The sequence below is a fragment of the Onychomys torridus genome, chromosome 4 (assembly GCF_903995425.1).
Source record: "Onychomys torridus chromosome 4, mOncTor1.1, whole genome shotgun sequence".
In the NCBI taxonomy this organism is placed as follows: Eukaryota; Metazoa; Chordata; class Mammalia; order Rodentia; family Cricetidae; genus Onychomys; species Onychomys torridus.
The window spans coordinates 18,933,825-18,948,029 of NC_050446.1; the positions used below are offsets into that span (position 1 = coordinate 18,933,825).

General features: G+C 35.3%; 1 protein-coding gene across 7 annotated transcripts in view; it reads right to left on the reverse strand.

The window, feature by feature from the left end:
• The window catches only part of Lrp1b (LDL receptor related protein 1B), a 1,919,409-nt gene that overhangs the window by 669,480 nt on the left and 1,235,724 nt on the right, over positions 1-14,205 (reverse strand). For all 7 annotated transcript variants that reach the window (XM_036183000.1, XM_036183003.1, XM_036182999.1 and 4 more), the window contains 2 exons: positions 2,301-2,498; positions 722-926 (listed from right to left, as the gene is read on the reverse strand). In XM_036183000.1, the coding sequence (XP_036038893.1) occupies positions 722-926; positions 2,301-2,498 (403 nt within the window). The remainder of the gene's footprint in view (positions 1-721; positions 927-2,300; positions 2,499-14,205) is intronic.

The window sequence follows — 14,205 nt, forward strand, 5'->3', positions numbered from 1 at the left end:
ATGTCACACAACATAATTACTTATATTCAAGAGACTAAGCTAAATTCTAAGAGGTCACACAGTTGGTTTCTCCAGAGAGGAAGTGTCTGTGCAGGAATTAGAACTCATGGCTTCTAAATCTGCTGTTTTTCTTCTGCTGCTTGAAAAATGAGCACACAGAGGACAAACCAGGCAACAGGCCAAGTCACTCAACATTTAACACTGTTTTCCAGAATCAGGTCTTTCAACTCTCCAAACTTCCCAATAGTCAGCATCTCACTGCTAGACTCCTGTAAGCCTCTTTCAATTTTCTTTTCAATTGACTCCAAGAACATACAAAATAAATAAAGGGTGAGTTGGTTAACATCTGTGACTATTCCGAACAAAGACGGGCCCTGGGGTTTTTAGCCATTAGAAAAAATTACAGCATCTCTAGGGCAGAGCAAACAGAAATTCATTAAATTATTGCTTTGGAAAAGAGCTGCAATCCTTTCCAACAGTGCTTCCTGCCTATATTTAATAGGAAGATATATTCTGCCTCAGAAAGTGTCTGAGTAAGGAACACTGTAACCAAACTTAAGCCGATGTGCTCACATTTGCTGCTCTGCTACTATGCTGGCACACACAGCTGCACAGACATAAGCATACCAATGTACAAAGTAAGCATTTGACCTCCTCTCTTAGAATGGTCAATTGGATGAGCAGATCTACAAGGAGAACCTTTAAAACTTAATCTTCTTACCCATATCTTGGGTCCAGTGCAATGGCCCTGGGGTGCTCCATGGCTCCTGCTATCAGTGTAGCTCTCAGAGAACCATCAAGCTTAGATACTTCAATTTGGTCCAGATTGCTGTCTATCCAGTAAATGTTGCCTGCTATCCAGTCGACTGTCAGGCCTTCTGGAGTAGCCAAGCCATGTTCCACAACCACTTCTATGGCACTGACACCTGTTTATTTTTAAAAAAAGGAAGCCAACAAGCACAGCCATTCAAGCACATCAAGCCACAGCCCAAAGCACATCAGCTTTGAAGGTCCTGGTGAAAAAAAATAAAACCTAACAGCGAAAACATATTTTAATATTTATAGTACCTGGTCTTCCCGACCAGAAATCTTCACTCTCACAAACTCTTCCAGGACTTTTGTAAAACAATGAAGTGACAGCAATATGAAGTTGTAAAACAGTTACTTCTCATTTGGGGTTTTCCTGACAGAACGAGAGACCTACTTAAACAATGAAATATGGTGGGAAAAACTAGGCGATTTAATGAAAAGGCTGTTTCAAAGGGAGAAATAAAGAGGAAAGGTCTACCTGGATTGACATGCATTGTGCTTAATAACCACACCATTTTCTGTCTTTGATTAGGTGTCTTAGATAACTTCACTATTTTTGTACATAGACTTAGTGAACATAAGACCCACGTCACACTAATCCTATTCCCTGAGTCATGAGCCTGGTAGTAGGTCAAAAACAATTAAAAGAGAAAGTTGTTAGCATGGGCTGTATAAAAAATCAGCAGTTGAGGAATGTCTGCCCAATTTCTTATATATCTACTATTTAATTTCTTTCAGAACTAAAAGAAATTCATTTCATAGCCATTTTCTCATGGTATATTCAGGGTACTTCATGACACTGTCAGTTATAAACTGACATTATAACTTCATATAGCCCATTATAAACTTCATATAGTTAACAAATCTGTTCTCTAAAGTCACCATTTTTAGTCACTATATGAACATAAGACATTCATATTTTCATTATATTGTGTTTAAGCATTACTAATTTTGAAATTGCAAAGGTGCTTTCAAGAAAAATTAATAATTTGATAGCACTTAAAATTGCAAAGCTACAAAAAAGCCAACATTTATAAGTAAAATATCACATAGCTTTATCTAAAACACTACCCGTTGCTTATTAGAAGAGTTAAGTTTAATTATGGCAAAAAAAGAAGTTCATATATTTGAAAAAACATTTTCATTACTTCTTTGAACTATGTTGAAATGTGTTATCCAAATAAAAATGAGCTTCTATAACTCCCAAATCCAATTACTAGTAAATAGAAACCAATCTTTTATTTTCTTCATAGGAAACACATTTTCTTCTCCATAACTCTCAAAAAAAAAAAAAAAATCAAGGAAAGACAATAAATTGTCTGGGCCTGGCCACTTCTCGTTCCTAGCACATCTTCATATTGTACTTAATCTTCTGTTTTTGCACATACAGAGAGAACTCACAGTCAAAGATTAATCAAAATCTTTTCTGATATTATATATTGCTATTCAAAAACTAATTTCATTATTCAGTGAAACTTCAATACACATACCTCCGTTCTCTGAAAGCTTGCCTCTGTATATTCTGTCTTCCACAACATCTGTCCAATAAAGTAAACTTTGATTGAAGTGAAAATCAAGTGCTATGGTGTTTCTCAGTCCAGGAACAAGTAGGCTATAGTCTCCTTTATGCAGATCAATCCTTCGAATCTCATGGCGTATAGAAAAGATGATGAATGCCTCAAAAGGATCTGCAAGTAAATGCATTTTGACCAAATTTAGAAGATATTGGTGTAAATTAAAATACTCTAGATAAAATTCAATTTATTAACTTTCTGATTGGCTCTAAGGTCCACTCTGTTAGAAGGAAACCATATAAGCCATTGTTAAATTTATCTTGAACTTATAGCTAGAAAGGATACAACCTAGGTAAGTTTCTAATTCTATTATTTTGTTAAATTAACCTACTAAAATGACTCCTAATTTCTTATTGTTATACCCATAGGTCAGAGACTCTCTAATTGTACATCAGAGAAGCCTCTCCTTGCAACAGATGGCAGAGAAGCCTCTCCTTGCAACAAATGGCAATTAACACAGAGACACCTCCCCCCACTAAATGGTCAATGAGTAGAGAATAAGAGATTGTGTAGTGCTTAGTTATAAATGGAATGGACATATCATACCCTTCCATACAAGGCTTATTATCATTGTAGAAGAAGGGGCAGGAAGATTTTATGAGTCAGATGTGATTGAAGATTAAGGAAACAGTGTTTGCCAGACCTAGACACAATAGGGCAGTTGTATATATGAATCCACAACAATTGTGGCAGCATGTGCAAAACCTAAATGATTCCCAGTCAGAGAAATCCCAAGAAAGAGGGGGGAAGGTAGGTATAAAACTCTGTTACTAGCTGAGGTAAAGGAGAGTCAGTTATGTTTAAGGATATAACCACTGGTAGGTAGACTGCATGCTAGGACAGGTCCCACTCCCAAGAGTAGCTGTACAGTACAAACTTGATTAAGAAAGGAAGGAAGGAAGGCAGGAAGGCAGGAAGGAAGGAAGGAAGGAAGGAAGGAAGGAAGGAAGGATGGAAGGAAGGAAGGAAGGAAGGAAGGAAGGAAGGAAGAGAAAGGAAGGAAGGAAGGAAGGAAGGAAGGAAGGAAGGAAGGAAGGATGGAAGGAAGGAAGGAAGGAAGGATGGAAGGCAGGAAGGAAGGAAGGAAGGAAGGAAGGAAGGAAGGAAGGAAGGAAGGAAGGAAGGAAGGAAGGAAGGCAGGAAGGAAGGAAGGAAGGAAGGAAGGAAGGAAGGAAGGAAGGAAGGAAGGAAGGAAGGAAGGAAGGAAGGATGGAAGGAAGGAAGGAAGGAAGGAAGGAAGGAAGGAAGGAAGGAAGGAAGGAAGGAAGGAAGGAAGGAAGGAAGGAAGGAAGAAAGACAGAAAGACAGAAAGGAAGAAAGAAAGAAAGACAGAAAGAAAGAAAGAAAGAAACAAGGAAGGAAAGGAAAAATCTCAAAGCAGGGTGAGACAGAATTGGAGGGTGGAGGAGATAGTTAGGAAAGGAGTTGCAGAGAGTGAATGTTAAAAATATTCCCCCAAAATTAATAAATAATTTAAAAAAATACAAAAAAGAAAAGACAAAAATCTTTGAATTGCAAGAATAGATGAGGAAATCCCTGGTAAGCATAATAAATGAGATCTTCAACACAATTATAGAAATACACTTCCCTGTATGAAGGAAAGACATACTCATACAGATAGAAAATGCACACAGAACACCACAGAGACAAGAAAAGAAACTTCCCATAGCAAAACATGATTGAAACACTAAGTATACAGAACAAAGGAAATGTATTAAAATTTGCAAGACAAACCAGTCACACATATAATGGAAAACCTTTCCAAATATCAACTTAGTTCTTGATGGAAACTTTGAAAAGTAGATGAGTCAAGAGCAAAGAAATTCAAGTTATAAAGGAAAATGACTGTCAACCTAGAATATTGTATACAAGTAAGGAGAAAGAAAACTTCTAATATTACAAACAGCCAAATAAGAGTCCCATCAAGAAAACTAAACTCAAAGGAAATAGAGAAAGCAATACTTAAGGCTGTACAAGAAATAAGCATAAAAAATGAGACAGTAGAAAAAAAAAAAACCCAAAGCTATAGTTCTTGAATCACAAAATACCATTGCTATCTCAAACAGAAAAAAACAACAGCATGTTGACTACAATTAATATATACCTTTCAGAAATAACTTTAAAAATTAATTGCCTCAAATCACTGAAAAAGGCTGAAAGAAAGGATTGAGAAATTAAAGTCCTCTGTTTTCTACAGAAAACATACCACAACTTTAAGGATACACATTTTAAGATACCTTCAAGTGAAAAGGTAGGCAAAAATACTTCAATCAAATGATACTAGAAAGCAAGCAGACATGGCTACATTGATATTTGACAAAAACAGACTTCAAACAAAACTAATAAAAAGAGGTAAAAAAAACCACCCCACTTCATTCTAATCAAGGGACTAATTAACAATTGCACATTATTAACCTAATATATGCACCAATCTCTGGTGTACTCAATTTCCTAAAAAATGTACTACTGGAATTAAAGACACAGATTAATATCAATACATTAGTATTCAGTGATAACAATATCCTATTTGCTCCAATAAAGTGGTCATCTGGGAAAAAATAAACAAAAAGACAAGAATTAATTGATACCATATATCAAATGAACTTAACAAAGATCTACAGAATATTCTTCCTAAACACTAAAAAATACTCACTCTACTTACAAGCCAATGGAAGCTGGCTTCAAAATATAGAATAGAACACAATGAGAATACAGAACAAATTTTAGCAAATTCAGAAAGACTAAAATAACTGTTTACCCTATTTGGCCATGATACACTAAAACTTTAAGTTGACAGCAAGGAAATCTCTAGTAAGCACACAAATCCATGCAAATTAAACAACTTATTGCTGAATAATAAATTGATCAAAGGAGAAATCAAGAAAAATATAAGAATCTTCCTAGACCTAAATGAAAATAAATAAAACACAACACACACACACAAAAAAATCTCTGGCATACATTAAAGGAAATCCTAGGAGAGACATTTACAGCTCTGGTTACCTACATTAAAAGATACCATACGGAGCACAAATAAATGACTTATTTATGTAACTAAAAAATTTTTGGAAAATAAGAACAAATCAAACCTAGATAACAGCAAGAAATAATAAATATCAGAGCAGGAATTAATGAAATGGGAAAATAAATGAATATAAAATGTCTATAGAGAGTAGGACAAGAGTAAACGTATCAAAAGCTATGTATGAGAAACCCATAGATAACATCTTACATGGAGAAAAACTTGAAACAATTACATTAACATCACAAATGAGCCAGGGCTTTTCACTTTTCTCACTCATTTTCAGTATTGTATCCAAGGCGCTAGCTTGACTAATAAGGCAAGCAAAGGAATTAAAGGGATACAAACAGGAAAAGAAGTCAAAATTATTCCTATTTGCACAAGATATATTATACATTAGAGATCTCAAAATTTTTTTATCAGAAAACAATTTGAAAAGTTAAACAACTTCAACAATGTGGTAAGATACTGAATCAACTTGCTTAAATCAATAGCTTTTCCATACAGCATCAGCAAACAGAGAGAGAAAGATAGCATTAATATACTCCCATTCATAATAAGCTCAAGGAAAATAAAATATCTAGGGACAAACTTGATCAAAGAAGTAAAATCCTCTGAAATGAAATTCCTAAATCTCTGAAGAAAGAGATAGAAAAAGACACCAGAAAATGACAAAATATTGCATGCTCATAGATTGCAAAACCCATTCACAAATTCACTGCAATCTTATTCAAAATCCCAATCTCATTCTTACAGAAATTAAAAAGTAACTACCCTAAAATTAATATGGAACCAAAAAGAAAGGCCTGATGCAGCAATAACAATCCTGATCAAAATGAACAATATTGGAGGGGATACCATTCCCTAACTCAACATATATTACAGAGCCATAGTAATAAAAATAATGTGACACTGATGCAAATTCAGAAATATAGACCAATGGAACATGTCAAAGATCCAAACATGACTAGGCATAACTACAGTTATCTGATATTAGAAAAATATATCAACAACGTACACTGAAGAAAAGACAGCATCTTTAACAAATGGTGCTGAGATAATTGGATGACCACATACAGAAGAAAGAAATTAGACTCCTATTTGCCACCTGGTATAAAACCCAACTTTAAATATATCACCGACCCTAGTGTGAAACCTGAAACACTAACACATTAGAAGACAACAAAGACAGTACTCTATGTGATATATGTATAGGAAGGGATTTTCTGACTAGAACTCTATTTGCTCAGGAATTGAGGCCATCAATTGATAAATTGGGATCAAAATACTAAACAGCTTTTGGATAGCTAAAAAAATAATCAGTGGAGTGAAATGAAAGTCAATAGATGGGACATGATCTTTGTCAGCTATACATCTGACAGAGGATTAACATCCATAATATAAAAACAAAGAAACAAAACCAAAAAGCAAATCAACAACAAAACTAAAACAAGCAAAAAGGCAAAACCAAAACAAAAAACAGAAATCAAAGAATCCATTTTAAAAAATGAGCTTAGGATCTAAACAGAGAATTCTTAAAGAAAGAAATAAGCATAGTTAAATTATAATATATATATGTATATGTATGTATTTCATCCACTGATGGAAATAGGGAAATTTAATTAGCAAATCAAAACAACTTAGAAATTTTATCTTACCCAAAGTGAGAAAGGCCAAATTAAACAAAATGGGGGAAATGGGGAAATGAGGGGCTTAATTTCAGGACAGGGGGAAAATAAATACAGAAGGAGGTAAGATGATAAAAGAACAATATGGGCACTTGAAAAGTCATAAGGAAAATGTTTGGTATATATATATATATATATATATATATATATATATATATATATATATTTGTGTGTGTGTGTGTGTGTGTGTGTGTGTGTGTGTATGTATGCATAGTTTATATGAAATTTTACCCTGTTGACTGGAAAAGCTTCCCCTAAAATCTATAGCCTATTTAATAAAACCCCACACACTAGACATAAGACGTCCTCTTTTGAGTTATTTTTTCATGATTTTTCAAGAGACTCCTCAAACATAATAGACCATTACAATTGCCCTTGGTTGCCCCCAAGAAGTTGATAATGAGTCTCTATTGCTTAAAAAACTACATACTTTACATTTAGGAACTGAAGGGTCTGGATTGAATCTGACCCTGATGTCTTCTCCCTGATGACTAATTTTCATGATGCTAGAAGTTGCCACGCCTGCCTCCAAGAGAGAGAAGCAATCAATAGTCGTATTCATCTATACAACCTATGAATTAAAACAATGAACAGCATGTAATGCTATCCCTAAACCTGCAATAGTGGCACATGTAGTTTAGTAGTAACCAACAGCCCTCTCTATCCTTCTCAAAAAGAGAGAAATATTTCCTGATACTAGAAACCTAGATAGCTACACAAAGCTCCTGAAATCATGGATCTCTAAAAAGAATCTATAATTGCTACTTTTCTAAACCAGCATAATCATAACTACATTCTAAATAGTTATATTTATACTTGCAGACAAGAATATATCTTATTCTTCATTAAAGAAAGGTCTCTTTATAGTAGATAAAGACCATTATAGAAAAACACAACATAATAAAATCCAGAAGACAAGTGATTATGTTGTGCCTAGTCTCACCTGACATGGCACGTATACAACACAACTCATTCACCTGGGGCTCATGTTTTAAAGAGAAAATGAAAATGGAAAGAATGTAACAGCTGTAGGAGCATCAAGTTTGCTATAAGATTGTATCTCCTACAAAAGTCAGACTTATCAACATCGCTGCTTAAAGAACACCTGAACAATGACACAAAGAGATCTGTTTATGTGAGAGGGAGTAATGTCATAGGATTCTAATCCTAGACAAAGAACTATAGATAACTAAGGAATAATGGGAACAGGAGAAATGGTCTTCCCAGAGAAGAGCACATCACTTGGTATTGCTATGGTTATTTGCTGTGGGATATCCTGTATGCTGTGAATATAAATAAAATGCTAACTGGCCAGTAGCTGGGCAGGAAGTATAGGTGGGACAAAGAGAGAGGAAAATTCAGGGAAGTGGAAGATTGAGTCAGGGAGATGCTGCCAGCCACCACCATCAGTACCAACTTGTAAGATACTGGTAATCCACAAGCCATGTGTCAAGATATAGATTTATATTTAAGATATAAGAACTAGATAACAAGAAGCCTGCTACGGCCATACAGTTTGTAAGCAATATAAGTCTCTGCATGTTTACTTGGTTGGGTCTAAGTGGCTGCGGGACAGGTGGGTAATAGAGATTTGTCCTGACTGTGGGCCAGGCAAGACTGGGGAAATCTCTAGCTACAGTTATTTGGCTATCCAACAGCAAATGGTCAGCTCTTAAACCATATACATAGAAGCAACATCATGCAGAATGAGAATGTATATATACACACATATGCTGGCGAATTTTAGCTCAATACCATCTACATTCATCTGAGAACCTTTGTTGAGAATTTGTCTCCATATGATCAGACTGTAGAGAAGTCTATAAGGTGTTTTCTTAATTAGTGATTAATATGGGAGGTACCTAGTCTACTGTGTTTAATGTCACTGTTTGGCTGGTGGTCTTGAGTTCTATAAGAAAGTAGGTTGAGCAAGCCATGAGGAACAAGCCAGTAAACACCACTTTGTATCAGTTCCTGCCTCCAGGTTCCTCTCCTATTTGAGTTCCTGCCTTGAATTCCCTCAATGGATTCAGGATCTATAACTATGATTTAGGAAATGTAAGCCAAATAAACCCCTTTATCCCCAAGATATTCTTGATTTTGATATTTAATCACATCAATAGTAATGATAAATAAGATACACACACACATACACACATGTGGAATATTCCTTCATACAGTGTGAAGGTATGTCACTGTGATCGATTTAATAAAAAGTTAAATAGCTATGAGAGATTTTGGGGGCAGAGAGAATGCTGGGAAGAAGAAGGTGGAGTTGCCAGCCAGATATGGAGGAAGTATGACATGTAGAAGATGAAGTAACAAGCCATGAGCCATGTGGCAGCAAGTAAATTAGCAGAAATGGATTAATTTAAGTTATAAAAGCTAGTTTCATATTAATAAGTCTGTTTGGTTATTTGGGAGCTGTTGGAAGCTGGCAGGTGGGACAGAGAAGACTCACCACACACACACACACACACACACACACACACACACTCCATCATAACAACAATTAAAGAAAAAACTACCATGATCCATAAATTTCAGAAAGAGCTCATGGAAGGAAGAATAAACCAGATAGGTTGGAGGGAGAAATGAGCAGTGAAGGAAGAATGTAATTGTATTTTAATTTCAAATAGCAAAAAAATGTTTTAAAATAATATCATAGTAATAGAGAGACAGCAACGATTGCTACTCAATCATAAAGACCAGAGTTTCATCACAACACATGAACTGAGCAGCTTAATAAAACATATAACCTTGCTCTAAGAGATCCGATGCTTTTTTCCTGCCTCCACAGACATATATGTGCATACACTCAAGCAGACACATACATTAGACAAAAGTACACAAGCACCTAAATAAAAAAAAAAAATCATTCCGAAAAGAAAAGCCATCATGATTCTATTCCCAGTCCAATTCAAGCTTGAATGGAAGTGAAAATTGGAAAAATGTAAAAATAAAGATGACTTTATTTTTAAATTTATAGTTAAAATGTTTTATTACCTCGATGTTATTTAACTTGTATTATCAATTTTAGTGTGTATCTTGCCCTGTACTGATCACTGTTAGGGAATAATAATATGATTGAAACATGGTTTCTGTAGGATGAATGGCCATTTTGAGGGATGGCTACATGATCTTAAAGACTTCTTCTGTTTTAATGTCAGTATAGTTTCCTTTATGAAAATCTTGTTCAAGTCTAAGACAGTCCTTTGAATATGGGCTCTCATAATCTCTCTAGACACAGGAATATAATCTGATTAGCCTGAGGTCCACGTGAGACAATTGAAATAATTTCTTTTCTTCTATGGCCACAGAGCTCTTGTTCAATGTTGGTAGTGTTTATGCTTTGGTAATTTGAACTATTGCTATAGAAGAGAGAAGCAGTTACAGAGAAGGAATCAAAAAAGACCTGTTGAGGCTATATCTTATGGCGATCTGAATTTATAGTTCAAAGTAATTGATTTGAACTAATTTTGTGTCAATTGCAGCCAGTTCTACTTTTCTCACTCATCTCATTTGCTCTGAGTAGTCTTTCCTGATCAAATAACTAACAAAGGCCCATGACCCTTACAACACATCAATCCAGCCTCTATCTTGTAGGAGCTGATAGCCAGTACAGGCGATGAGTGAAGCATGAAAGGAAACTTATAATGAGCAGAGCCAAACCCAGCCTCAGGCTCAGATGTGTATGTGAGCATTGTCAAGATCAGGAAACCTATTCAGAATACCTCCAGAGATGTGGGCAACACTCGATATGCAGTTGTGACCATTTTGGTACAGTGAATAGGTACTATACAACACTATGACCTTTATTGCACATTACTGCAATAACAGCTAACTGAATGGGTGGAAATTGAGCATGCATATAAGAATATCCTGTTATATCCAATTAAAATAGGTCTAAAATCCATAAGGAGAAAACACTCAGGTCTCAAATGATTGTATCATAGACTGCCTGGCTAGGCCAGAATAGGTCTGCTAATAATTTCAGTGGCTAGGTTTAGCCACCAAATGTGATAAGCTGGCAGACTTTGGAGTTAAACTAGCCAGCTGTACTTAACAGTCACCAGCAGAGGACTGGGCTGCCTGCTGTTGTACAGATGCACATTAAGTGCTAAGTGCCAATAAACTTGCTTGTTCACTATTTCTTCCTTCCTTTCTCTCACACATTTTGATTTGTGTGTGTGTGTGTGTGTGTGTGTGTGTGTGTGTGTGTGTGTGTGTGTGTTCTTTGGTGTATTATGTATGTTCTTATGTGTGTATATACTGGTTTACAGATGTACATGTATACATGATCAGGGAGATTAGAAAGTCAATGCCAGTGTTTTCATTGTTCACTTTCTTTCTTATTCGTTGTAAGAAGGCCTGTTACTCAAATTAGAGCTCACTGATTCAGCTAGACTAGCTGGCCTGTTGAATTAACTAGGAAAATGTATGTTAATATGTATTCATGCCTTGCCAATTTAGCTCCATGACAGCCTTGAAAAACAAACAAGCAGAAGCCATCAGAGGGAGCATATGGCTTTGGAGGGAGCCCAAAGCCCAATTCCTGGAGAGCTGCTCACTGTAAAGGAAAAATGTCTTTTTAAAGGAAGGTGTGGGGAAGCTGTGTTTCCATACATAAAATATTGCTGTTGTAACATATATATTAGTGTGGTAGCATATATATGGCATCTATATATAATCACATAAAAATAGTGTTCATTATTTCACAGAACTGAATGTAAGATCTAAAACTAAACGACTCTTAAAAGAATACATACAACTTTATTTTAGTTACCTTCAAGCACAAAAAATCAAAGTTTATTAGTAAATGAAAAAAATAAATTTAATTTTATCAGAATATATATATATATCAAAGGAACCTATTCAGAAGGCAAGAATATAGCCCAAACAACAGGAGAATATTTCCCAAACATACTTTTGATGAGAAACTCATATCCAAACAGATAAAGAGGATGTGTAATGCAATGATGAACATATGGATGTTCCTATTTAAAAGATGTAGTTAGATCTAGATAGTGAGTGAGTGGTTGTGATCATCTAAACGTACCCCTCACAGCATCTGGCAGCAGGTAAACACAAATGCAAAACATAACAAGGGCCTTTTTCATACCTTTTGCAGATGATTGCAGTCACAAAGGAGACAGATGCTAAAACTGTAGACACTGAAACCCTCCTCTACAGAAGGTGGAATGTTCAAGGAATGCAGCCATTTTGTGTAGCATTTGGTTGTTTCCCAAATTTTTACATATTTCTGTATTTAGTAACCATAGGAACTAGTAGTTCCAAACCTACTAATACACTTTTAAAGACAATTACAAATGCATGTCAACTGAAAAGATTTATGTAAATATTCATATCAGCCTTATTCCTAATAGCTTCCAAAGTGGGTATAATCTACTTGTCAATCAAGTGGTGGATGAATATACAGTGTTGGATTACACAACCATATAATAGACATTATTCATCAATAAACAAATGAACCAAGCACTGATATATTCCAAGAGGAACAAGCTTGTCCTCAAAGCAAGAATAATGTTTGATGCTATTTCCAGCAAGTTACCAGAGCAGACAAATCTATAGAAGCACAAAATAGATTAGGAGTTTCCAGAGTGCGAGCTGTGTACACTAACAGGAATGACTATTAAGGAGCCTGAGTTTTGTTTGGGGATTTATAAACTGTATTTCAATTTACTTGTTATTAAAATTTGTAATGAATGTGCAATTTTGTGAAAGTTACAAACTATATAATATTCACACTGAACTTCACACAGACTCTGTGGGTCTACCATCTGCAGATTTACTCTGAGGGCTTACCAAACTCTAAGAACTTTCATGAAAGTGCAAATGCAACATGCCATCAACCCCTACTGCTTCTTCTAAATGCACTTGTGTCCAGTGAATAAAACAGGGTACTCATCTGTTGTATAACTATGTGCTCAGAATTGAAATCTGCTTCTGAAGGAAGGGAGGCCCATAAAGCTCAGAAGGATAATGAATCTAATCAGTAAGTAATCACTCGGGGAGGTGGTAATCTATTGTGGAGCTGCCTATATGCTGAGCAAAGAACTCTAGAATACAGCTTTACTGAATAATCATCATGCTGGATTTTTGGTGATATAGCTGCCTTTCAATCATCAATGTTCACTAAGGTAGACCTGAGTAAAATCATTTCCTTGATCTATCATTAGTGCCATCTGTATGTTTTTACATCCCTGAGGAGGAAAGTCACACAACCCACCCTTAAAATAAAATCAACTTGTAACTCAAAGATTAAGGAAATAGAAAGAATGAAGTCAAAGAAAAGAGAAAAGTAGTAATCGTGAGAATAAAATTTATAAAATGGAACAAAAATGATTATGCCAAAAAACAAACAAACAACAAAAAACTAAAAGCCATTCATTTAAAAGGCTGAAAAAAATATAAGAAAACAATGGCAAGATTGACTTGTATATAAACAGATTTTTACATGAGCACATAAGCATGCACATACTTATATAGTTGCATACATGGAAAGTAAGGTAAATAATACACCAAGAATGAGAATAGAATAATTATGATTACAAAAATTTAAAAACCAAGTCAGTGAGATGGGCTGTTCTCTAGATAAAGGTGTTATGTATCTGATTTTAAAATTTTAAGATCTAAAAATTTCTGCCAAATTAAAAACTCAATTCAGTTATAAAGCTCTAACCTCCAATCCAGAGTGAAAGATAAACAAAATGAAAGAGACAGGGAAGGAAGGAAGGATGCTGTGGAACATGGTTCTGTATGCTGTGAATATGTGTTGCTTTGATTGGTTGATAAATAAAATGCTGATCGGCCAGGAGCCAGATAGCAAGTATAGGCAGAGCAAGTAGACAAGGAGAATTCTGGGAAGAGGAAGACTGAGTCGAGTCACCAGCCAGACATAGAGGAAGTAAGATGATAAGGCAGAACTGAGAAAAGGTACCAAGCTACATGGCTAGACATAGATAAGAATTATGGGTTAAATTAAGTTTAAGAGCTATTCAGTAATAAGCCTGAGCTAATGGCCAAGCAGTTCTAATTAATACAAGCTTCTGAGTGATTATTCTATGAGTGGGCCACAGGACTGTGGGAG